Source organism: Plectropomus leopardus, chromosome 13, assembly GCF_026936395.1.
Source record: "Plectropomus leopardus strain MGB_pleo_1.0 chromosome 13, ASM2693639v1, whole genome shotgun sequence".
Taxonomy (NCBI): Eukaryota; Metazoa; Chordata; class Actinopteri; order Perciformes; family Serranidae; genus Plectropomus; species Plectropomus leopardus.
This window is the reverse complement of record NC_142188.1, coordinates 24,340,916-24,367,803: the sequence shown is the minus strand read 5'-3', so window position 1 is coordinate 24,367,803 and position 26,888 is coordinate 24,340,916. Positions and strand designations below refer to the sequence as shown.

Here is a 26,888-nt window from a genome sequence, read left to right as displayed (position 1 = left end):
TACTGCATTGCTATATCTTGCCTCAAATGGTTTCGGAAACATATATCAGTTTACTATATAGCTGTTAAATGACCTGTCTGCCATGTTGAAAACATCAGTAGAGCTTAACACTAAAATATCTTATCTGACAGCATTTGAGGCTAGAAATAGACAATGCAGTAACAGAGTCTTCATTCATATTGGATCAGTGCTGCCTGCGCAGTTTGACCGCAGTTCACAAGCAGTGACTGACATGATTGACAGCTGCTTCAGAGACTCCTCGGCTCTGAGCTGTGGTATATTCTTGAAAATGCCACTGGAAGCACAAGGAGTGGGAGAAGAAACCATGTTTTTTTATCTGTCTCGTGCTGTATTGAGAGCAAGTATAGCAATACCGCAAATATGGCAAAAAGTTATTTTTATAAAAGCTACAAACTGTATCTTTAAGCATTTCAGAGCATCTGACAAAACCTGTGACCTAAATAAGCTCAATTCAGTGGATAGACGATCTGCTGAATATTTCTCCCAGACTGAAGCTGAATTATCATGGTAATCTTGAATTTCAACTGCAGTGACACAGTGTCACTAAATACTTTCTAGTGACACACTGTAGCAGCGTAGTAGTTTCAGAGGACAATTCAGTATAAGGTAGGGCAGTTGATATGGCTAAATGTTTTTTAATATCCACGTATTAATATTTCTATCTTTGCAATGGCACAATGATCAAATCGATGATCAATTTAATGAACTGTATACCACTGTGTAGTACATTAGACAAAATTCATCACACATGTAAAACAAAAACCAAAAACCAATTTTTGCTAGTTTTTAATTACAGTGGGGTTGGAATCATCAAATTGGACAACATTTTTCAGATCTTTCTCAGCTCTTAATGTGTACAGTGTCTGTTGGTTGGTCTTAATGTTAATTGTCCATGTGTTAAAAGTTGTAAAGCTTGACTCAGTACTGTGTTGTGTTGCTGTCTGAGCTGTAGGAGCCTCTCTTGTATACATAATTACATAAACAGGAGTTGCTGTGCAGTATGTGCACCTATACAGGTAGGGTCAGACAAAGTTTACTTTAAGTACAGTGATTGGTTTGTTTTTGCTGCATCCTTATCTTTCCCTCAGCTTTACTATTATATTCTTGACCAATTCTTCAATTGGTCTTGCTACAAGAGGGCTACAAGCACAAAAGCAAGTATTTTGAGAGATATTGCAATATGAGTCAAAATGTAGTATAAATGGTGATATTTGCATTTCATTTCATTTTGAATTGAATTGAATTTCACTTTTGTCTCTTAATCCTCTGTCTCTCAGTTATGCTTGTGAAAATCACCTAGTAGTAGTAGTAGTAGTAACCCCCCTATGAAGATGCAGAAACAGTTTATCTACTGTGCTCCTCAGTAGAAGTAGAATGTAGGTCTTACTGTGGCAGAAATGTTCTAAAAAAAAATCTATCCAAAAGAGTGGAAACACAACATAATGTATTTAGCCAATTATTTTTTGAAAATCTTGTGGTCTCAATTAAAGCTAGGAATAGACCTGTAATTAATTAAAAAAGGGGTTAATGAGTAATAAAAACATGTTTTGTACGTTATTTTGTACACATCTTAATGGAATTAGTGTATCTTTTGGAAACTTACAATCTTGATTTCTTCAAGAATGAAATTAGGAATAATAGAAGAATAGAACTACATTGTACAAGTACATTGCGGATTTCATCTTGTAATATAGGGCACTGTATGCTTTATCAAGGATAACTTGTCTCCTTTGGTGCTTTTGCTTGTTGTTCCAAGTAGGCCTTTTTGTTTTTCAAAAATTAAAAAATTAAAAAAAATCCCAAAACAGTTATTGTAGTGCAGAATACAAGGACCGTTACTGTGAATGATGGTCGATTACTGAGGTCTTCCACAGGGCACCAGGGGCTTGTCAGTATTCTCCAGTCCAGTCCCCTCGCCATGTGACATCACATGCTTTCATGTGATACGCTGATCTGCTGCGAATCTGGAAAGCTTCCATTTGAAATTCCAATTTAATGGAATTTGTGCTGCAGAACAGAAAATTCAGTCAGCAGTCGTGTGAGGAGGTATGCAGATACAGCCAGCAGAGCTGCAGTCAGGCACGGAGCAGACACAAGATGACTGGAGGGAAACCATTTGTCCCAGTAACATTTGGTGAGATGAAATTAGTTTGGTATAAATTAAATACTTGTAGATATTATTACCCAGCAGTCCTCTATGTATTATTATTATGTTGTAAGTAGTTTTGGGTCTGTGTTGCATCTAAATGGCAGGAATGTAAAAGCGTACACTGAGTTATTTGGTTACTCTCAGTTGGAATTAGCTATGGCTCAGTCCTGTGGGCATGTCTTAAATCATGTTGATCTGTATTATTGGGGTTGTCCTGTAAAGCAGGGGTGTATCTGAAGCTGTGAAGGGAGAAAGATGTGAAGTGTGTGTTTTATGTTGAGACCTGAACACTAGCTTGGATGTGCTCTATGAAAGCACAACAGTTGGTTTTGCTTATTGAGATGAAACGTTGTTGGAACATGGGTGCCACCATGTTGTTAGCTTGGGCTTTTTGAGGGAGTTCACTTTGGCTTTTTTATTTTCCCACGATTTGTATCAGTGTTGGTATCCAGGCATTTCCCTTACATTGACTCTAAAAGAAGGACTAATATGATTAAACTGCAGCTTTGTCACATTAGTACTGTACATTTACAGATAATATTTAAAACACACTTGAGCATAATGCTTAACTGTCATTTTTGCAAACTTGTCTTTTTAAATTTTCTTTGCTTTTCCATACTTGATTCCTACTTTGTCCTCTGAACATGCACTGGAAAGAGGTATTATTTCTTAAAACCAAGTAAGCAATAAATACATTGAATACTACTTACTTTCAAGTAACCAAGCAGAAATGTGATTGGTATGTTTTTAAGACTGTCAAATTGAGCAAGCATTGTGGTAGAAATTGTTGTTTCTCTGTAAAACAATAGTACATGGTCTAAACATACTCTATATGAAGGTGTTCTGAGATGAGTTTTGTTATGATTTGGCTCTATATAAATAAAACTGACTTCATTTAACCATTTTGGTTTTCCTTAAAATTACTTCCATAGTCTTACCTTTCTACCTCACATAAATCTGTTTGGCTTTACTTTCACTGCCAAAGGATATCTCTATTAAGAGTTAAAACAGGAAAAAAACAAAGTTTGGGACTTTGCCAGAGATTTTTAAGGAGGCGGTTTGGCCAATTAAGTCTGTGAAGATGATTTCTCAGCTTTTCGTTTTTATTTACTGTATTATATAACTCATAATGTTACACAGAAACAACATTGTATGGTTTTCTTTTATTATGAAGGACGACCTTCGTCATAGTAGTTCTGAGTGTGTGTGCAGATTTGATTGTGCCCCAGCTTCATGATATTTTATGTTTTCTGTTGTAGCTCAGACATGAGTGGAGCCAGTAACACACTGGCCAGAGAGTTCCTGACTGATGTACATCAACTATGCAGTGCAGTGGCCCAGAGAGCGGAGGCACGGGAGGAAGATGAGGAGGAGAGTCACATGGTAGCACTGGGAGAATACCTGGTGAGGGGACGGGGCTTCCTGTTGCTCAGCACGCTGGACTCCATCATTGACCAGGTGAGGACGTTCAAAGCGACAAATTATTCAATCATGAAAAACATCCCCACTGATCAGTCAAGATCAGCAACCTTCACCTTGAGGCCACATCACACAGTATGTGCATTTAACTGTAGTTCAGCACTGTGAGTTGCAGCTTTGATCACAAATTTATGTTAATATTTCTACCATACTAGTTCAATAATAGTCATACTTGGTTTCAGGCCACTGCTTTTAGTTTGAATTTATGCCTCATATTTTTTAATTAATGTTTTAAACTTTTTTTCATGCAGCTGTTTAATATCAGCATGGCAAATTTAAATATCTGCACATAAGCCTATGTGACCTTTGTGGCCACTAATCTCTTTTCATGAAACGGAAATTACAGTCAGAGTTGTCTATAGTGATACAGCATAATGCAAACACATGATAAAAGCAACAAAGATTATGCAAACAACATCCATCAGACATCAGATGGTAAGATAAAAGGGGTATTTAATGACCATAGTGCAATAAAACCCATTAGTGGAAAATAGAGAACAAATCGTGTTTCAAGGTTTAAATTGAATTGGAGTTAAGATTCTCTTTAAAGTCTTTTCAAAGCCCTGTAAGCATTTCATTTCACATTAGGTGATGCTTATATTTCCATGACCGTAGAAATGAGAAACCTAATACCTGTTTTGACTTTCAGACACTGTGCTCAATTATTATACCACCGCCTGGCCGATACTGTCACCATATTTGTTTAGTGGTCAATTAGGCTGCCTCTCTACATCTGTGGCTGGTGTTGCTACAGCTTGCATGGTGGTCAAATCTAGAGAGGAAATGAGCTTTGCAGTGCCTACGCGTTGTTTGATTTTCTGATTGATTGCAGAAAGTTTGTCTCTTCATTCTGCTTCGGCTGCACACAGGATGTTGGTGCTGATATGCAAATTCATTTAGTTGACAGCATATCATAATAACTTCCAGAGTAGATAATGTTATTTTTTATGACAAAATACACAAAATACAGTATTACTCCTGTTCAAAAAGGATTTTACAGATATGGCTTGACATAATGTTGATGGCAATACTATCATATAAAGGGCAAGGGCTGTAACAATTCAGGAAACAGTGCTTTCCATAGTAAACATGGCACTTTCACATGACAATCTAAAGCTTTGCACATGCAGTAAAGGGCCCAACATCAGGACACAGTTGAAAACAGTAAGGCCCCTGAGCATTAGGGTTTGGAGTTTTTCTTTATCAGTCCTTGCATCACAAATGGTACCGCTGTTGAGTCACGCTTCAATCTACGCAAAATCATAATGGTTTTATTAGGTTTTTAAGTGCTTTGATGCTGATCATGTGCAATTGAGTTAATAAACAGGGTAAATACTCACGTGCCAGTGATACAGTGTGTCACTGCCATTGACAAAGTAAGAACACTGGACGAGGAAACTATCAGCCGTGTTTGCCCTATGACAATGTAAATAGTAGTCTGCCCTTTAGGGGGCTGTTTACTTCAGAGGGAAACAAGAGATCATTAAGTTCAGTTATTTTCATGCCAAACAGTCTAAATCTAAAACAATAAGAAGATCATAATTGACTGATTTGAAGTAGCAAGTGCATTCTTAAATTAAATATTGTAGCGCAACGAATGCGGTGACCCTGTGTATCAGCATGCCTGCGGCCACGTTTTGTTCACATCTTTTAGCTAATTTCACACACATTCATTATATTTTCCCTTTTAATGGGAGCCTTCAAGTGCAGAAATTTGATGCATTCTTGTGCTAGTGTGTTTTTTTAAGCTCCAGCTGTGTGTGTCAGCTGTGGTCTGGATGGAGTCAAGCCTTTATTGACAATCAAGGCAAGACACTTTATAAACATTTATTTATTTGTGGTATTTAAGAACATGTGGTGTGTAAAACATGATTTTAAATCATTAATCTTGTGTTTGAATAAAGTAGAAATTGTATTTTGGGTTGTGTTTGTTCCACTGTGCTGTTAAATACCCTGTGCTACCTGGTGTCTGTCTGTTCAGATGACTCAGGTCTATCTCAGTAAGATGTTACTTATGTAAGACTCATCAGATAAGTAAGACTTTCTCACACATAACTAGTATTCCTATAGTCATGTAAAAACATAAAAAAACTAAATGGTCTGCATCTGATTATTTTTAATAGCTGGTTTGTGCGTTGAAGACTGTCGATTCTGTACTGACCAATCAACGGACTGCAATGTGTCCAGCTCCACCTTATAGGATCAGATAAGTGTGCTAGGTAACTCACCAGATGCGTGATGGAAAAATGGTAGGGAATGAAATGGTTTTATCGGCTCCATCCACAACTGTTTTAAATTAACCTGACTGCTTGGTGGGAATTAGGCTATAGTTTGTCAGCCAGTGAGTGCTGACAAGTTCATTTTTACACCAAAAAATGTCCTGCTCAGTATGTAGAAATACAAATCTAAGTGACCTAAATCCAAGTTGTTTGTGTTTTTATGTGTTAAAAAAAAGGCTTTTGGAGCTCCTTGTTATAGCACATGCCAATAACCCCAACATGACTTTTGCCACATATCATACCCTTCTCTACCCGTCTCTTGCCTGTCAAAAATCTGATAATAACTATCTATTAATATATCATTATTAGCTACCACAGTCGGGCTATAGTTTTAGTATCCAAACAGTATTATTAAATAGAGGGAAAAGTATTCATGAGGGTAAGAGTATCTAATGAAAAGTCTACTCGTTTGGTGAGAAACTAAATGAGTAAATTAAGTCAATATCATGCTGTGTATAAACAACACAAAACTGGCAGACTAATTAACTTCAAGAAACGGCACACATGCTGTATTGATTTATTGCAGTGCGTATTGTACCGTGAAAAGAATAATACTCACAATCTTGTAAAATCGGCAAGTTGATCAAACATAATTCACACCTGAAGGAGTAGGTTGTTTGTTTTTAATTAACACATGAAGGAGTCGGTTCTCTCTCTGCTGTGAGGTATGTCCTGGAAAGACATGAGATCCCCAAGGTCTAGGAAGTAAAGCCGTCATGTAGCTGCTACATTGCTTCCTGACACATTTCACTGAAGACTAACTAATAAACTAAATGTTCGCAAATAACTAAGTCCTGAGATGAAGCTACTTCTCAAAAGCTGTCAAATTCAGGTACAAAAAAATCTTTAAGTAGCTAAATTCTCCCTGTTTATGCTGGTGAAAACCAAATGGACATTTGTACCAAATATGGACAGTAGTTAAGAGTTTATCTTAATAGGAGTGTCTGGGTGTGACTTCAGTGTGTGACCACAAGGAGAGGGGCAGGGAGGCTTTCTAGGTAACCTCAGTGTGTTTTGTTGCACTCTCAGGAACTGACATGCCGGGAGGAGCTGCTCACTTTGCTGCTGTCTTTACTACCACTGGTCTGGAAGATCCCTGTGCAGGAGGAAAAAGCCCCAGGTCAGTACCCAAAAATACTTTATTTCTTGTTAATGTTAATGCTGGTATTAAGAGCACATACCTCACAATGCCCAGCTGCAATGGCATGTGACTTTCTCTTATTCCTGCTTTGTAACTAATGATTTTATTTTACATAATTTGTTTTTATAAATGTGAAATTTGTCTGTGCGTTGCAGTTCTCTGTAGTTTACAAACTGTACGTGAATATCATTTGTACAGAGGAACTGAAATGCAGGCTGTATTTCATGGGCCAGAAATGTTCTTTTGATGTGTTCGTTTATATGCTTCATTTTCCATCTTTTACATAATTATTTACCAGTTGAGGTCAAGCCACGTTTCAGCATTAGCTTTGGTGAAGGCAGTGGAATGTGTGCACATTGCTTTTGACTGTAAATAGTTTCTGTGATGTTCCTATCAAGTGACTCATTTTTATTTTCAGTGCAGTTTTTTCTTTGCTGCAAACATTGTACTGGGCTTATTTTGAGGTGGATGAATCTGTTTATCGTGAAGTAAATGTCTCCATTATGTAGAATCTTAGTGTTACAAACATCAGCAGCCACACAACAGGAGAGATACTGGCTGCAGAGGCCAGTGACCTCAGGATGACACCGGCATTTAGTACAGGACTGCTGATCCAATCTAACATGGACTCTACACATTTTTACTTTAATTAATTCTTACTCACAGAGTGTGTTTTAACAAACACAGAATGTCTGCTGACATGCAGCTGAGCTTACTCACTTTATACTTTAAAATCTTGTTTGCAAATTGAAAATTTCAAATGGCAATAGTTTGAAGAATGTTGATTTTAAGTCTCAGTTCCTAAAATGTGACACTAGCAGACATTAATTCACTATGTCCTCAGTGTACAATTTAAGTGTGAGTCAAAATAATAGTATGAATGTCTAGAAGTACATTCTCTATGTAGGTCTATTAGGCCGTCTTTACTCGATTTTAAGTGTTTTGCTTATCCGAACACAAGTAGACAGCTGAGACAAATCGCCATCGTCAGATTTCGTTACTGCCAATGTCAATTTGCAGAAACGTTACTAGAAGGTACAAACAACAAAGCGGGCATGGTTTTTACAACCACACTCTCGCTAGCTGCTTGTCAGCATGCTCACTCATGTCAGCACGTCTCCTTCCATAGTGCAAAATGATGGACGGCTATGCAATACTTCATTCAATTCCTACTAAAATAGGCCAGTTTTAAAGTGTTAGCACACTGTCACTAAAACAACCACCATGTCCAGCATTGATAACATAGTTCTTCATCAGGGATGCATCAGGATGCGTTCGCGTTGTCACTACAAAAAATATGTGGTCAAATGCATCCCAGACCACCTCTGCAAGTTGCTTGAGTGATAGAATAACAATGTGTCTTGGTGATCGTGTCAACTTGTAATTAGCGCTGCCCACTTGTGAACAGATCACCAAAACCACAAGACTTAGTGTAGACAAGCTCATGATGTATGTCCAGAATGAAACTGACAGATTTCTTTGTATTGACAGATTTCACCCTGCCGTCCTTACTGGAGGTATTCCTCAGCCGGGAGGTGAAGGCAACCCCTCTCAGAGCAGGACAGAAGGCTGCGACAGATGAGCAGAGCTCTGGGAAGAGGTCTCGTGTTGGCAGCGGCACCTGGAAGTCACGGAGATCGCGCAGGACAGCGCAGAGATACTCTGTAAAGGATGCTCGGAAGTCCCAGGTTTCTACCTCAGATTCGGAAGCCAACCCTGAAGACAAAGCTGTCCCGGGCCCCAGTGGTGCAAGGAGCCGAAGATCACATGGCTCCACCATCCGTGTAAGCTGTCAGCATCATCGTTCAGAAGCCTCACAGCTAACATCCACCGCCACCAGCAACACAGAAACCATGAGTGCACCATACCCACACCCTCGAGCCCCTGGCTCCCAAATGATGGACACTGAAACCCTGACAGACCCAGCTGCAATATCAATTTTCAACCGTATGGAAAACTCGCCCTTTGACCTCTGCCATGTGTTGCTTTCTCTGCTGGAGAAGGTTTGTAAGTTTGACATGAGCATCAATCACAACCCTGGCCTGGCAGTCAGCGTCGTACCTACTCTCACTGAGATCCTGACTGAGTTTGGAGATTGCTGTGGTCCAGGGGGAGGGCCTGGTGGGACGGGGGCAGAGGAGCTTGCTGGAGGCTGGACGGAAGAGCCCATCGCACTGGTCCAGCGGATGCTTCTACGCACTATCCTTCACCTGATGTCAGTGGATGTGAGTCAGAGTGAAACCCTCCCAGATAGCCTGAGACGTAGCCTGACAGACCTGCTAAGAGCCACCCTTAAAATTCGGAGCTGCTTGGACAGACAGAATGACCCTTTTGCTCCTCGGCCTAAGAAGACCCTACAGGAGGTCCAGGATGACTTTTCATTCTCTCGTTATCGCCACAGAGCGCTATTGCTGCCAGAACTTCTAGAGGGAGTACTACAAGTGCTGCTGGGCTGCCTGCAAGCTTCCACACCCAACCCATTTTTCTTTAGCCAGGCGCTGGAGCTCATACATGAGTTTGTCCAGCATCGTGGCCTGGAGCTGTTCGAAGCCACAGTGCTGCGGCTGGAGGTACTTGGCAGAGCCAGGGATTCTGAGGTAGGAGGTGAGGCTTCAGAGAGGCTACGAGGTCTCATTGCAGGGGTCTTCAAGATCATCAGTGCTGTTAAGAAGGCAAAGTCGGAGCAGCTGCATCAGTCCGTGTGCGCCAGACGGCGCCACCGTCGCTGTGAATATTCCCACTTCCTCCATCACCACAGAGACCTGTCAGGTTTGCCCGTGTCTGCTTTCAAGCAGGCTGCGAGACGCAACCCCTTTGAAGAGGACGGAGAGGGCAAGGAAGGGATGGAGGGTGATGCTGTGCGTTACCCTGAGCGCTGCTGCTGCCTTGCTGCGTGTGCTCACCAATGTCTGCGGCTCTTGCAGCGACTGTCCCCCAGTGGGCCAGCTGTGTTGCAGGTACTCGCTGGGGTGCAGGCTGTTGGAATCTGCTGTTGTATGGACCCTCGCTCAGTTGTTGGACCCCTGCTGCATGCCTTCCAAGCTCCAGGTCTGCGTAGTTACCAGTCTCATGTTCTTAGTGTCCTTGGCCGACTGATTTTAGACCAGCTTGGTGGGGGACAACCCTCAGAGAGAGCCAAGCTGGCCTCTTGTAACATCTGCACTCTGGACAGCAGCCAGTTACCAGGCCTGGAGGAGACACTGCAGCACGGGGAACCTTCGGCAGTTTCTACCAGTCTGTGTTACCGCTCCCAGGGGATTCTGCCAAGCGGAGGGGGGGCAGAGGACATGCTGTGGAAGTGGGATGCTTTAGAGGCCTATCAAGAGCTAGTGTTTGGTGAGGACTGGCAGCTGAGTCAGCAGATAGCTGGCCATGTGTGCCACCTGACCCTGCGGGGCAATGCTATAGTGCAGTGGCAACTCTACACACACATCTTTAACCCTGTGCTGCAGAGAGGGGTAGAGCTGGCCCATCATGCCCAACAGCTGGGGGTTTCCACTGTCTGTACTCAGGTGTGCAGCTATCATACGCAGTGCCTGCCTGTGGAGGTACTACTAATATACCTGCAAACGCTGCCTGCCCTTCTCAAATCAAGGTGAGTGGTTTTATATGACTTTAAGATGCTTTTCCTTCATCATCTGCCTTTTTTTTCAGTGGTTTTAGTCAGCGAGATTTCCCTGTAGTTTCGGACAAGATTTCAGAGTTCTACCAAAGATTTGTTTTAAATTTTTTATTTTTTAGGTAGAAAGATTCTGCAAGCTGTTCTTGGGATAATTAAATGCGCAGGGGCATCTATAAAAGGTGTTTAAACTAATCTGTCATCATATTAAAGTGATGCAGGTGGTTGTTTTGACAAATTTCTAACTCAAGAAGTCGATTCTGCTCCTTTCGTTTTATCCCATAAAACAAATATAATCACCCAGCTCAAGGCAGACACCTTATCCACTTGGACATAGTTTGTTATTAGATCTGTCTCTCCAGGTCATTGCTAATTGATGCTAATCAATAATTTATTACAGCTTTGTGCACTGAGTGACAGAGGGAGGATCATTAACTGTTTATGTAACACTGTCACGAGTACAGTAGTCTGGCGAAAGCAGGTGCTTGTGGTGTTTGTGCAGACACCTATTACAAAATGCTGCCAACACTAACTTGGTTTGACACTGTATTAATTAGGTTTTATTCTTGTTCTATATTTTATCAGTTGAATATTGAGTCCTCTGCTTTGAGGCAATCCAGAGGCACGCAGGATAAGTAAAGATTCAACTGCCTAGATATGTGTGAATGTGAATGTGCCTGTCTGTCTGTGTGTTAACCCTGGTGACCTGTCTAGGTTGTGTACTGACTCTAGCCTACTGCATGCTGGGATAGGTTGAATCCCCATGCGACCCTAAACAGGATCAGCGTGTATAGAAAATGGATGGATGGATGCTTTGAGGCAGTCTGTCAGCGGTGGGCGGATAGGTTTCCTTATTGAAATTCAGAGTATGTTGTTGTGCTCTCTGCAGGTTTGACTGGCATTCAAAGTCTTTACAGCTGTGATGTTTGTCATCCGAGCCTTTTCAAAGGCACTTTAGAGACAATTTTAGGCCCTTATGCTTATGTAAAAAGCATCCTTACACAAGTCCTATATTCAGATAAATCCCACTTTTGGAGACCATGTGCTCTTAGCATCATTTTTTATTTCTTCCTTAACATACCTTTAATGCATTTTTGCTGCTGCTCAGTGGATATTTATAATTTACATACCTGAGTAGGCTCATGAATACATGTGGTTTTTAGTATGAGGGATGTACATTTGAATACTTTTTTTTCACTATTTATTTGTCAAAGCTGGAGTGCATGAATTTTACATACGAATGAAGGTTTGTTACATTCAAGGTCTTACCAAACACACACTGATTCTGCCAGAGAAAGATTTGTATTTCTCTGTATACCAGAGTTGTGATGTCTAGTGTCTGGTGTCTGTTGTGACTTATTTGTCTCATGACCAATATAATTGTACTTTTTCCCCCTCATCACTTGAGAACATTTTGTTGGCAGTTTATTCTCTATCAATGCATCATGTCTGTTGCTGGCACTCTGAAAGTGTGTTTTACATCAACCAGCCAGAGTTAAAGGGGGCAAGAAGGGCCAGAAACCTTAGTAAAGGAGAGCAGCAAGGTTTATTGCAGAAGTTATAGCTAAAAATCCCAGGAAGCGTTCAAGAAACGTTTCTGGAGTGAATGTTCCGGATAATAAAGAAGAGGTGTTCAGAGGAAGGATTAAAGTCAAAAAGAAAAGCTCACCTGCAGGCAGACATCATCAGCATGTGTTGACTGTGTTTGTGTAATCAGAGTAGAGACAAAAGCACTGCAGGTTTAATGACTAAAAACAACAAAATCCTTGATTAATGCCATTGTAGCATATCAAAAAAAAGTGTAAGCAGTATGAGTCCAAGTGTGGGCAAGAGCCAATGCTTGTTTTGATTTCTGGCGTTTAAGAGCAAGTTTTCACCTGTATTCTTAAATTATCCACTGCTGCAGTATGTGAGGGGACTAAACCGTTTAAGCTGTTAAATTTAGACGATATGGCCACGTAATCAACATGCTGTTGCTGTACACGTTGATGTCTCTTTATTTGTTGTTACTCTAAACAGCTTTAAGAACTCCACTTCATGCAGTTTTTAATTGTCTGCTATACACTATGTTTAATACATTTAGACATTTAGATTAGTCTGTTTGGTCACAGTTGCACAAGTTTATTGAAACTTGAGGTCACAGCAAACAAGGTAAATAAAACAGGAGCTTCCCATATATAATGTACAACTGATCTTATGAATCCAAAAAAATAAAAACAAAACTTTTTTTGCAGGATGTCCTGGAACATTGGCATCTAGATTGCAATATCAACTGCACAGCAAGATCAAGAAAATCATGAGTTGTAGAAGAATGCTTTCTAAACCCAGTGCTTTTGAACAGGGAGAAACCACTCACCCATGCATATACTGTACTGTATATGGTCAGTCTCACTAGGTTAGACTATACGGCTCCATCTGGTGGGCCAATTACATATTTGAGGGTTTTTTCTTTTGAAATATTGAAATATAATTACATAATTAAAAGTCAGTAATTACTGTCAGTCTCAACCTTTCCATCTCTTCAGCCTTCTTTTAAACGGTTTAACAAAGGTCATTTTTCTCAAACAGCACATTCAGCATAATCAAAGTGCTTTTAAGCCAAATTATCTCTGGGCCCAGTAATATACTTTATGTGTGACATTATTCTGGGTCCTGAGCATATGCACAGTTTCACTCTGGTCTGAAGGAATAAATACTTGCAATGTTGAAGACCAAATTATTGTCAGTGAGAGCATCATCTTGCACTGCTCCTATGGCTTTTCTGCATGACAGAACTCCATAATTTTCAGATGAAAGCATTAAATATTAAGGCTGGAAAGTCATCCTGTTGGACTTGCACACTACTAATGGCAAGGGGAAATGCTCTGAAAAATCAGAATTAATCAACTCCACATAAATTTAGAGGAAGGCAGGAGAAAGGGTTTGAATTGGAGAAAAAAAATCAGTGAGTTTATTATTTATTAAATTTACTCGATTCATGCACGGAGCTCAAAGCTTCAAGTGAACATCTGTTTTGATTCCTTGACATACTGCGTAAACAATCCCATGCAGAGATGAAAGTGTTTTTCATTTCCAGTCAGTGTATAGTGTCAGATCATCTCTTGAGCAGCTTGTTTTCTCTCAACAAACGTTGATTGAACCCTCTCTCAGAGGTGACACATTATTCTTTTAAGGTAATTTACCTTGCATTGTAATAGTGCAATTTATTGTTTAACAATGTCTCAGTTGTATGTGTATTCCAGTAGTAAACAAATTCAAGAGGGGAAAATGTCATCTTTGTTTTGCTAACTTAACATATGATTCACATTCAGATAACTTTGACACAGTCTGGTGCAAATTTGTCTTTGTCGCTCAGTAAAATAAACACACACACACACACAAAAGATAACAGAGGGAATGCTGTAAATAAAGTGGGAACTTTACAAATATAGCAGTTGTGTTTATGTACAATGTTGGCTTGTTGTGTCCTTCACAGTTAATTTATCATGTTAATAGAAGTTGACTAATGTATTTAAAGGAGTTGTTTTGCCCTGGGGGAAATTACATTGGCAATCCAATGGGGAGGAAATGAAATCAGTGAAGGAAAGAGTGTGACGGGCTCTGTGTGGTGCCAGTGGCTTCTCCTCTGATTGAATAGTTGCAGAATTTGTTAGATTAGACTGAGTGGTGCCATTTATTTTAATTGCTGGGAGATCTGTGAGTTTATATGTATGCGCTTAACATCTACTTTCTCTCTCTTCCTGTCTCCACGTTAATCTTCTCCTCAGTCAATGAGGGGCTCATGCACAGAAATATTCTTCCTGGTGGTGATTTTAAAGTAACTGAAAGGCCAAGGCAATGCTTTAAAATATTTTACACTTAGCACCACCTCAGAAAATACTGGCAATTAAACTCTTCCACACATCTGTCATGTACTACAAGGCCAGCTCCCCATCAGAGACTTTACTGGCGCTGCTTAAGTAGCCACTAGCACTTGCAGCCGTTTGATTTTCATCCACTTCACTTTCAGCGAGGCTGCTCAAGATGTTCTCATCCTGATCTGTACTTTTTTCTCAATAGTTCCAAATTGGAGCCACGATTGCTGTGTTTCTAAACTATTTTTTTTACCTCTGCTTACTATCTTGCCATCACAGCTTGACCTTGACGTATGCACACTTTACGTTTGCTCCACATCTTTTTATTTCAGAAGAGTGCACAATAATCAGCAATCACCAATGGACAAACAAACGTAACAGTTCACTGAGTATCATCAGATTCCCCCATCCATTTCCTCTACCCCGTATTAAAAAAAAAACAAAAAAACTGCCTGTATTGTCATTGCACAGCTGTACAATGAAATTTTGTGTCTCCAGTGGTACATACTGAAATTTAAAGACAAGCAGACACATCAAAGACTGTAAACATAAATACAAAAAAACTAAATATAAAAAAACAGTAAATAAGTTTAAAAACAGGCAATAAAAGCAGACCAAGTACAATAAATTATTGCTCAGTCATATACTGTTGTACATGTACAGGATATCTCCTTAGATGTTATTGCACATTGCACATATTCCTAAGTAAAATGACAATAGAAACAAAAGACAAACAAACAAACAAACAAACAAAGTTCGAGTATGTATGTGTAGTATGTGTAATGTTTATGTCCAATTTCTGTTTTGCGTTGCTTCATTTGTTATATTGTTTGTTGCAGGGTGATCCGAGACCTTTTCGTCAGTTGCAACGGGCTCAATCAGGTGACGGAGCTGGTCTACCTAGACCAGACACGCTCCTTGGCTTTGAAGGTCTTTGAGACTCTGATAATTGGCATCGGACACCAGCAGGCTGACGGGGTGCTTCAGGAGCTGGAGAGTGCTGATGCTGAAGAAAGGGAGGCCGTCTTGGGCCTGGCTGAGGAACTGGGGTCCCGAGGGGCTGGAGAGGGCCCACAAAGCCTCAGCAAATTCTACGAAGGCCTAAAGGAGGCATATCCGCGTCACAAGAGCCGGAGTGGGCAGGGCCGTGGGCCAGGGCGCAGCCGAGCAGAGACCCACCTCCATGTTATCAACCTCTTCTTGTGTGTGGCCTTCCTCTGTGTCAGCAAGGAGGCCGACTCTGATCGGGACTCGGCCAATGACTCTGAGGACACTTCAGGTTACGACAGTACCGCCAGTGAACCTCTTGGTGGGCGACTGCCCTACCTGTCTCCAGATAGTGTGGCTCTGCCCTCCAAAGAGCAGGTACGACGCGCTGCAGATGTTTGGTCAGTCTGTCGGTGGATCTACCTGGCCAGCCCGTTATTTCAGAGGCAGTTCTTCAGGCTAGGAGGACTTGATGTCTGCCTGCGCCTCATGGCCATGGTTATTCAGAAGCTTTCCTGTAAAACCAAGGATGGGAAAGCAAAGAAGAAGAGAGATGGTAAGGGCAAAGGCAGCCCTGAGTCCACGGCTTCCTCACTGGGACTGGAGGAGACAACTCATGTTTCAGCCGACACCCTCGGCACTGGTCCAGCTGAGGGAAAGACCAAAGATCCAGCAAAGAAGCTGGAGGAAGAGTGGCAACTACAAAGTATTCGTCTCCTTGAAGCCTTGCTGGCTATTTGTCTGCACAGTGCTAACTCGGCCCTGCAGAGGATAGAGCCCGAGCTTTCTCATCAGGTATGTAGTTTAATATCATATTGGCCAACCCCTGACCACATCTACCATAGAAGAACCCCTGGTTTTAATAAAAATGTTACATCTGCTCTTGTTGATAGCTCCAGTCAGTGGAAGAGACCCTGTTTGAGGTGAGAGACCAGCTCTCTCGCTCAGGCGTGGTGAACTCTGACCTTGCTATTCCTCTGTTTGACTCTCTCCTGAGAGTGGCCTTGGCAGAGGTGTCATCCTGTCCTGATCCCCCTGAGGAGAAGCCAGACAGGGTGAGTCCTGCCTTTGAAGAAACTGTGAGTGAAGTTATTGCACCTTTTTATATTCTCAAGTTGTTTTTTTTTTTTGGCTACTCATGTATCAAGAGGCAAGTTCAGGTTAGAGCCAGTCAGACACTTGATACCTTTGCAGTCACAGGAGGTTTTGTCTTATTCACAATATAAAGCTCTCTGCAAAATGTTACTTTACTAATCTTAATCTTTTCTTCTGGACTACTCAACAGAATAAAGCCTTAAAAAATAAAAATTTGTATTAAACTTTAAATGCCCTTATTAGCACCTCGTATGCAAATTCTGCCTTCCACCCATGTAACAATGTATCAGTGTAAACTCTAGTTATCCTCTTCAGTGAATGTTGCTATGATTTAATTTGCTGCTATTTCAAAATTAGCAGCTACGGGCTCTTTGGTTTCTGTTGTCTCTCTCTGTCAGTATGGGTGTAATTCAACATTGATCTGCATTGATATATCCACTCAATTATCAATAGGGTTGGGTACCAAAGTCATACTTTTTACCCCCCCCAGAAAAAAACCCCTAAAGAATTGCAACTAATTACAATGAAATAAGGACTGTTTTTCGTACTTTCTGAGCCTGCTCAGCTGTGGCTCAGAGGTAGAGTGGGTCGTCCTCTAATTAGAAGGTCAGCGGTTCGATCTCAGGCTCTTTTGCGCAACATGTCGAAGTATCCTTGCGCTTCAACACTGCGTCATCGGAGTGTGAGTGTGTGTGAATGATTACTGAGTAGCAGGTGGCGCCTTGTACGGTAGCCTTGGCCACCAGTGTGTGAATGTGTGTGTGAATGGGTGAATGTGACATGTAGTGTTGAAGCGCTTTGAGTGGTCAATAAGACTAGAAAAGTGCTATACAAGTATAGTCCATTTACCATTTACCTTGCCTTTTCATTAAACAGTTTCTCATAACTTGTTTAAATAAGGTGGCAAATTGTGTCATACAGTGGTGAGGACTGGAGAGACTTGAGAGATTAAAACAAGCATGTGACAGGAAGCAAACTGCATCTTGTTGTGTGCTGAATGATATGAACATATCTTCTGCTGTCATTAGCTGCTTGCAAGGGAACTATGAATCTTTGCTCGATAAAAGTTCATTCCAGCACAAAAGATTGAAAGAAAGCACATTTCATTTACAGTTGTTTTTTTTAATTGTTTTTTCCGAGTAGAAAGAAGCTGATTGTGTTCAGACACCAAATGCTGCGTCTTTGGCTGGACGCCATGGGAAAATATAAAGAGCAGCAGTGTTTATTTAGGAGGGAAGGTACAATGAAAGAAAAAACATTTTCCAACTGAGTGTTGTCAAGCATCAGCGCGGCTGTGTATGGCCGCTCAAACTATGTTGCTTAGCAGCCGTTATCTGCCCGATGTGCAACAAAACAGCAGACCTAAATAATGATAGCCTTTGTTTAGACTGAGCAGTGGATGCAAACATGACCAAGCATTGTGTCATTTTGAAACCCAAACAGCTCACTCGTGGTACTTTGTTTTAGAGCTTTTTGCATGATACTGTGACTTTTGCCTATATAGTCTTTATAAACATGTCAAGAATAAATTGGTTGGAATATATTTACACATATCTTTCAGTCACAACAACTCCTACCTTCTCAATAGTATCACTATTGATGTAATCTACATAAACACTTTGAAACCTGAGCAAAGAAGAAATAACCCCAAAATAAGCAAGAAATTAGTAAAAAGAAAAAAAAATAACCTGAAAAATAAACGATAAATAACAAAAAAAGGAAGGTCAAAAACAAAGGAAATTGCCCGAAAAGGGTGCTTAAAATAAGTTAAATATTTTTAAATGTATAATTAAGATCAATATAAAGATAGCTTTATTTATAGCTTTAGCTTTATATTCCTTAGCTTTTTTTTTTTTTTTAAATATAGTTTTCTTAATCTACTAATTTCTTCCATTTTGCGGGACATTTTTCATCAAGTTGCTCATTGCCTTTTCCCCATGTTCTCAAAAGAAATCAAACCAATTTGTTTATGGTGCAAAGTTTGAAATGCTTGTGCAAGGTGTCTGAACGCAGCACATGAAAAGTGATGTCAACCCAGGTTTGAAGGGATTAATGACTGATTCTCAAATGTGAAACTGTTCTTATTTCTTCCAGGAAGTGTGACAAATACAAAAAACAAACAGAGACAGGGTAAAAAGAAAATAATTTTCCTTTCTCACTAAAATGACTACCCACCCGGTAGTGGGTCCCCCCCATCTCACAGCCTCAGATGTGTTTTTCACAAGTCTTAAAATGCCTGTCTGAGTAAGCCTGTTCCAACACTGGAGGATTTAGCTTTTTATATAATAGATTTACCTATTTCCTAAGAGCTTAGTTTCTTTCTCAGTGAGCCCAGTAGAGCGTGATGTTCACTTAACCATTACAACTATGTGCTATGAAGCTCCGAGATTAGTCTTTCACCACAAAGTTTGTCCACTGAAAGACTATTCTTTGAAATGTTCCCTTTAGCAAAATCGAATATCAAAGCTGCCTCGTCTTATGCTGAAAGGAATAGAGGTGTGTATTACAGTAAGCCTCTGCTTTGAACTAGGCAACGGTTTAGAGTTGACTGTTTACGTGTGTGTGTGTGTGTGTGTGTGTGTGTGTGTGTGTGTGTGTGTGTGTGTGTGTGTCTACATGCACATATGATGACTGACTGTTCACGTCAAGGAACTGGGCTGTGTGAGTGCCCTGCAAGTCAGCTGATATTTGTCTTATGACCAAAATCTTGTACTTTTTTTCCCCCCTCATCACTTGAAAACATTTTGTTGGCAATTTATTCGCTGTATTAGTGGTTGGACCACTGCTTGTCATGCTTAGTATATTTTAGCAAAACATTCTCAGTCCAGGAGTTTTTTTTGTTTGTTTTTTTAAATCAGATTGGGTAAGATCTTGCAAAATTCTTCTTATCTAGGAACCAGGCGGTGATCTTGTTGTATCTGGACTGTAAGACATTGAAATTCATGACTTTTTCTTACCTCCCTTCCTCTCTCGCTCTCTGTGTCTGTCTCACTGTTCCTCTCTGACTCTCCTTCTGTCAGAAGCTCCAGGTGTTGGCGGAAGGGGTGGCCCCAGCAGGCGATCTGTCTGAGGAGGTGGACGAGGTGCAGAACTGTGGCGTCAAGCCCCCGGGGGAGGAGGAGGGCTACGACGCTGACAGTGAAAGCAACCCTGAAGACATGGCCAAGCAGGAAGAGGGTAGGTCCACGCTTACTGCCAAACACACACGCACACTTACGTGCATGCACACACACACACACACATGCACACATATGCGCGTGCAGACACACACACACACACACACACTTGCTCCCATATTTACTCCTTCTCAAGAATCCACAGCTACTGCACACACCTAACTGCTCTTTATTATATTAGCTTAGGCTGGTTTAACGTTTAACTCTCTGTTGCTTTACTTTGAAATCCTCAACTGCAGAATTTTCACTCTTTTTTTTACCTCCCTGCAGTTATTTTTAGAACGCTATAAATTGCTTTTACCCAATGCGCTCCGTCTTCTGTAACATTTGTTTTTGTTCATGATTAATGTCAACAAACTAATCTTGATGGATTGAGAGGTTGTGTATTGGTCTCAACCTCTAAACCTGGTGAATTTTAGCCTTGGGAAATCTTGCTTCTCCCACTATTAAATTAATCATTCAATGCTTTTGTGAAAATATTATGCATTATTGCATGTCCTTACATTTACTGAAGGATTTTATGTTGAACAGCATCATGTTTTTTTAAGCAATTTGTAGTGTAAAAACCACATCCTCTTTTGGTTTGCTGAGGAGGATATTTGGCAATAACAAGTGGCTAGTTTTTAATGCGTACATATGACATGGCAGAAAGGGGCCTGAGGACTTTTTCCCCTCACAACAGCCTCTTGTGTTAGGTCTGCTTCTCCACTCTGGTCTCACCAGTTAAGAACGTGGCCTGATTATACCCTTTTTGCTTTTTCATCCCCTCAGAATAAAATCATTGTTTTACGTTTTACAACTGCAGGCAACTACAGTCTGTGGCCCCATGAGCTGGATCTTGTGACTTAAAGTCTCCATCAAATGGAGGCTTGAACTTCCTGGAAAGCTTTATCGTCCTGGAAAACAGTGAATCTTAAACACTGACCCCTACCAGACACAATTTAACCCCCAATTTGGGCAGTAAGACTCTATCCTTCCTCTATTATCAGAAAGCCTTTTCTCCTTAACTTTGAACATCCTGGTTTAGTTGAAAATGCATCTTGTTGATAAAGTAATTATCACCACTAATGGCAGCTAGTTGCTTCGTTGGCAGACTAAATCAAATAAAATGATCCTCTTCGAGTTAAAAAAAAAAACATATGATATCAGTGGCTAATTTAAAGGGCACCAGTAGAGATGGGATGATATGCAATTTCATTGCAGATTGTGTTAAAAAACATAAAACATAAAAAACTCATTAAGTTGATCATGTCAAATTCCATATTCAGAATAATAGTGATTATCGTGTCCAGCAGCACCCAAAAAGACTGCGGTGTAAGAAACAATAAAGAGACTCTGGCAAAACAGGTTGCATACACACCAACCTCAAAAAACACAATAGAGCTAAATCAAGTGCCGGTATATTTTATGTCGAAAGACATGATGTCATTTTAGGTAGTTAAAAACCCTGGCTTTTTAATAGTTTTTTTTATTGTTTTGCACTGAAAAGGAAGATCACTTAAAAAAGATGTGTGTCGTCTTTGTGATGCAATGCAAATATTTGCTTGTAAGGTAAAGTCACTCCACTATGTTTTAGAGCCATTTTAAGAGTTTTAAGCTTGTTTTGATGATAACAGGATAATATCATGAATCTCTTGTATTTTGGCTGGAATATACGTGACATGCCATTTTCACATCATCCCATGTCTGGTGCTTTCTCTTTTTTTTGTTGAAGTGTTCAAATATTAAGTATTCCAGGGGGATGTTGCATGATTGACAGCTGTCGTAATCTATTACAGTCAGCTGTGGCATTTGGCACTCACTCATCTTACATCCTGACTCCCCAGGCTTTCCTCTTTATGCCCACATTAAAATTTCCTGGCCCTGTTAACTGCTGCCTCCTCACAATTCAATCATGATATGGAACATGCACTTCACATCTATGTTTTTGTAAAGCCTTTTCCTTAGTCTCTTAATTGTGCTTACACTTGACTAGCTTCTTATGTTCAGTTTTCCACTTTTGAAAAGAGATTAATCGAAATGATTTGTGCACTAAAGTACATTTCTTTTTCCAAAAACACAGCAAAAATGATATACAATAGAAGCCTATGCAATTATATTTAACTGAATATGATTTAATTTGAACATTAAAAAAATAACATGAAATATATATGTCAAAAAAACAAAACATAAATAACTAATACTTAACAGAAAACATATACAGCAGACTTTCAATAAGCAGCATAAATTAATGTTTAATTTCCAAAATGGAATAGTAAAAACCTACTTGCTTCTCGAGTCCCACCGTATTCTATACTAATCCATCAATACTCCGTTAATCACAAAAACTGACTCTCGGCCCCGGCGTTCACCCTCACAGCTAGACCTCTATGTAAACCCAGTCTCTAACACAAGCATCTCAATTTTTCACAAATGATATGAAGTGATACCAGTTGGTATAAGTCTTTCATATTTATGCAGTTTATATTTCCTGACAGGCTCAGCAGTGTATATCTGGCTGTGTGAGTGTTAGTTGGAGGCAAACTGTGCAGCTGTGCACAAAGAGAGAGAGCGAGGTTCATTAATTACAGGAGGTCCTAGAAGCTGTGTGAGAGCCTGCTGGGCTGCTCCCCTGTAAATCATGAGGGGACTCCCATGCTGCTCTGAGGCTGAGCACAGCACTGAAGATAACTCATTTTTATGAGCTGCCTCCAAGATGGAAGGATGGAGCTGAAGCAGGGAATGCCTGTGGATCGTGAAGATGTTTAAGCAACACAGCCGGCCCGTGTGTGTCTCTGTGCTAGCATGTGTGGCATGCCATTCAGCGTGACGTTTATCATCTCTAAGTCTTGTAGTGTTACTGATCTTGCCCTGGTGTGTGTGGTGGTTCTCATAGGAGTAAAGGTGGAGTCCACTCTACTGCGTGAGTTTGGGGTGGTGGCGGACGGGCCCAGGCGTGGTGTGCTGCTGTTCCCGGAGATCTGCACGATGGAGCTGCAGCTACTCGCCACAGGCTCACCAGATCTGGAGGTTTTGAGTCATGTGTTTCACAGCCTGCTGGGCGCAGTGCACGCCAATCGCCGCAATGCTGCCTTGCTCTATGACCAGGTCAGACTGACAACACTTTGTACAACTCTTAGCCGCTTCAGCAGTCTCTCTACTTTTCTCCTCAACTGTGCTCTGAGGATGAACTCTTGTCCTGTTCCTCGCAGGGAGGAGTCAAAACCATCCTGTCTGGCTTTCACAGCATCCTCAGCCAAACAGACCCCTCCTTTACAGGTTTGTTATTCCTTCTGGTTTATTTTTGTCTTTTCTGACACTGTAGGATACTATTCATGTGTGACATCTAAGGGAAAAACATTGGGTGCACTCAGTTTGCAGATTTACTTTTTCCTGCTGCTGACATTTCGACTGGTTCCTCAGGGTTCAAACGTCATACTCAGTCTGCATCATTTTAGTAATTCTTGGAAAAAGCTTTACTCAAAGGATTGTTTTTATATACAGAAATCATGTTTATCTTATCTGTCATTGTTAGATATTGTCATGTGTCTGTGGCCTGTTTGTTTTTCTGTCACATGTATATTTATTGTTCAGAGCAAAGCAGGCGGTGACGCTGTTTATTGTTTCTGCCTGTGGTGTTCTGGTGCATGCCCAAGTGAATGAAAACTGTTTACGTAATCTGCTCTTCATTGGTCTATGTTCAGATTGCCAGACTGTGCTAGTGGAGCTGCTGGTTGCCATGGTGAGCCAGCGAATCACAGCGGAGGAACTGGCCCTATTGATTCGCCTCTTCCTGGAGAAGACCCCACCTACTGTAAATAGCAAACTCTATCAGTCAGTCAGCAATGCACTGTTAGCTTACGTTCAGGGTGTTGACACTGATAGCTTGTGCCCACACTGTCTGCACATTCAATTTTTCAGCAGGAGCAGGAACTTATTTGTACAACACTCTTCCTGTCACACTCTGTTCTCACTTCTTGGTTCTTAAAAACTCATCAACACATAATGCTCCCTCGGGCCCACTTCATTCTACATACAATTAACACCGATGTGTGCGGAACAGATGTGATGCTACAGCGTATTGCCACAGGTCTGTGTTTAATTGGAATCAGGCAGCAGACATCATTAATAACCTGTCTCCAAGAGAGGGAAGGAAAGAGAGGGGTTTATTTTTAACCACATGAATGTGATGACATGTGACTTGAGTTTCCGTGTATGAAAATGAGACATATCAGTGACTACAGCGGCCACTGTTTTTGTGCTGCTACCCAGGTTTTTTATATTTAAGACGGTTATGATACATTCTGTCAAAATGTTCACCGTTTTTACGGCTTTAATGCTGAGCTAGTCTAGATGGATCAGACTGTTGAAGAAATTGAACTGCTCAGTAATGTGTGATTTTTTTCATTTTCTTTACTTAATTAGAGATGAAAAACTTAATTGTAAGCAGGCAGAGTTTGCACAAACCTGTCAAGTGTTTTCTTTATTAAATCTTCTGTGTTTCTGACTCCCTGTTTACTTTTTTACCTGCAGGAAATTTTACTAAAAGGCATCCTACAAATTGTTGAAGCCAACGTGAATATAGAACCTCTTCACTTCCTGACCTTTCCAATAATCCTTGGGGCTTCGACCCCAGGAGGGGCTTCCATGGGCTCCAGGCAGAACGGTGCTGCTGGAGGGAAAAGTGTTGGTTTGCTGTGGAAGGGCAAATTGTCTCCTGGGCGCAGGGAGGGGGATAGTGAGTATCGACCAAGCCACATCCGTTCCTCTCCCTGGCACATTGCTCCTCTCCACCTGCCCCTGGTAGGGCAGAACTGCTGGCCCCACATGGCTAGCGGCTTCAGCGCCTCAATGTGGCTTAGGGTGGCAGAGCAGGAGGAGAAGGATGGGGACAAAGAGCAGGGTGAGAGACAGATCCTTCACTAAGACCCTTTCATGCCTGAAGTCCATAAATATAAAATGGTTTTAAGATTTTTTTTTGTCTTTGTTCTCCAGAGGAGGGTAACCCTCCTGCAGCTGAGTCCCACCATGGTTCCCCTCCGGCTGGGGCGAGATTAGCAGAGGAAGGCCTCATTCATATTCTGTCCATGGGCTCAAAGGCACTGATGCTTCAAGTGTGGGCAGACTTCTCCACAGGCGCTCTCACATTCAGGTGAGCTCCAGTGTAGAGTTCAGTCTCCAAGATGTGTGTGTGCAGAATGAGTTTTTTAAAGTATTCATAGTTTATGGACCTTGAAGTATTGTAATGTGCTGATCCCTCAGGATTTGTATAGACCCAAACGATGAGATAAAAGCAGGGCTGCTGGCACAGGCAGACTCTGGTGAGGAACTACTCAGAACGGGCCAATGGCAGCACCTGGGCCTCACTTACACACAGCAGCCAGAGGGAAAGAAGAACATCCATGGCCGTGTGGTTGTCTGGGTGTGTGGCATCAGGTGAGGAACTTGTAATGGCGAGAGTAAGGCTCAATCACATTTCTTACTTTTACACCTACCACTTGTTTTCGAGTGCCCCTTTGACCCTCAGAACAGAATTACAAGGGGTAGTAGTTGAAGTATTCCCCTGTGAAACGGGACAGCTGAAGGCTGAACCGTCAGCAGTAACGTCATTATCATCAATGGCATTTACTTAAACACATGCAACTATTGTAATAATTGTATTATCACAATGACATTTTCCATTTCTCTGATGGTGATAGAAAAGCATTGATGCTTATGATTGGATCTAACATGCTCCTACCCTGGCAGTCTGCACTGATATTAGAGAAGCATAAACAAATGCACCAACTTTGCTGCTGGACTTAAGTAAAATTTCAGGCATCATACATCACTGGGGGCAACATGGAAATATGTCAAAATGTGGGACTGTCATGCACAAATAAGCAGTAACGATAACAATGTAAAGTTGGCTACCGTTTTGTTGTTGTTATGCTTGTTATTAAGAAATGGAGAGTAATGCATTAAAACAACATCAAACTATGATAATACCTTCAATCATTAATTTTAAATCTTTAATAACAAAGAAAAACACATTTGTGGCTTTCTTTTTGTTTGTACAGACATCTCACAGATTTTTTCTCGTAACACTTTGTCTAGCGTTTTCCTCTGTAAAACCTCAGTTTGGAGGGTCATGTAGCAGCAACACTTTGCCCAACTGTTCTATTCTAACTAGCATCTCCAGCTGGAATCATAACACCCTACCCCTAGATAAAAACAAACAAAACGGAGGGGTAAGGGCTAAATGGTAGGAGATGGGGTATACTGGGATTGTGGAAGTTTAATTTTATATCTGGTAAATAAATGAACATTAACCTTCACTCTCTGTTTCAGGAAATGTGAAGTTTCTTTGGACTACACCCTGCCCAGAAAGTCAAGTTTATCATCTGACAGCAACAAGACTTTCTGCATGTTGGGCCACTGTACGCCGTCCTCTGAGGAGACGCTGAAGCAGGGTGGACGCTGGAGTATGGGCACTGTGCTTCTCTTTAATGGTAGGACCTCCTGTCTTCTTTATCTAACTGGAATCATGTTTCCATAAGTTCTCAGATACTTAATCCCAGTCACTCATCATTTTACTCTACATTCATACATGCAATCTGCTATAATCCTTTATATAATTTAATCTGTTCCACCTCAGTGCCGCTCCCTGCTGGTGCACTGATTATAACCAACTTCTCTCTTATTAGCAGTAAATATTGGGCTTATAAATGCACAGTAATGAGTCTTGGTGCAGTTATATTTTTGAAGCGTAACGAGTCTCAGGGCTGTAAAAGGCTGCTGCTGATGTGTGTTGCATGCTGTAGATTCTTAGCATTCTCTCCAAAGGCTAACTGAATACTTCTCTTGTTGCCTCTAATTGTCTGTGAATGGCCTGCCTCTGGGTAATCTCAACCTGTGAACCCAACTGATGTCTTTAGACAAGCTTTAGCCTCTCTGCTGTTGTAGGTAGCAGCTTCTTCTTGGAAAATAAGGACTATGAAAGACACCAAAGTTTCGTGAAAACAAGAAATTAGATATCAAGGAGCACCATGGCTCTTCAGGGTTCTCACTTTGCGTCACATCATATGTCTTTACGTTATGGGTTATGGATGGAATGATATTAATCATTT

General features: G+C 40.9%; 1 protein-coding gene across 9 annotated transcripts in view; it reads left to right on the top strand.

Moving 5' to 3' along the window:
• lyst (lysosomal trafficking regulator) overlaps positions 1 to 26,888 on the top strand; it is a 73,957-nt gene that overhangs the window by 16,665 nt on the left and 30,404 nt on the right. For 6 of the 9 annotated variants that reach the window (XM_042502736.2, XM_088086204.1, XM_088086211.1 and 3 more), the window contains 13 exons: positions 3,430 to 3,628; positions 6,958 to 7,048; positions 8,561 to 10,664; positions 15,382 to 16,324; positions 16,423 to 16,608; positions 19,645 to 19,801; positions 22,676 to 22,887; positions 22,992 to 23,058; positions 23,484 to 23,593; positions 24,313 to 24,682; positions 24,775 to 24,931; positions 25,042 to 25,215; positions 26,110 to 26,270. In XM_042502736.2, coding sequence (XP_042358670.2) covers positions 3,430 to 3,628; positions 6,958 to 7,048; positions 8,561 to 10,664; positions 15,382 to 16,324; positions 16,423 to 16,608; positions 19,645 to 19,801; positions 22,676 to 22,887; positions 22,992 to 23,058; positions 23,484 to 23,593; positions 24,313 to 24,682; positions 24,775 to 24,931; positions 25,042 to 25,215; positions 26,110 to 26,270 — 4,931 coding nt within the window. Of the gene's footprint in view, positions 1 to 2,006; positions 2,156 to 3,429; positions 3,629 to 6,957; positions 7,049 to 8,560; positions 10,665 to 15,381; positions 16,325 to 16,422; positions 16,609 to 19,644; positions 19,802 to 22,675; positions 22,888 to 22,991; positions 23,059 to 23,483; positions 23,594 to 24,312; positions 24,683 to 24,774; positions 24,932 to 25,041; positions 25,216 to 26,109; positions 26,271 to 26,888 lie in introns of those variants that run through there. The other 3 variants (XM_088086210.1, XM_088086207.1, XM_088086206.1) reach the window with 3 other exon arrangements.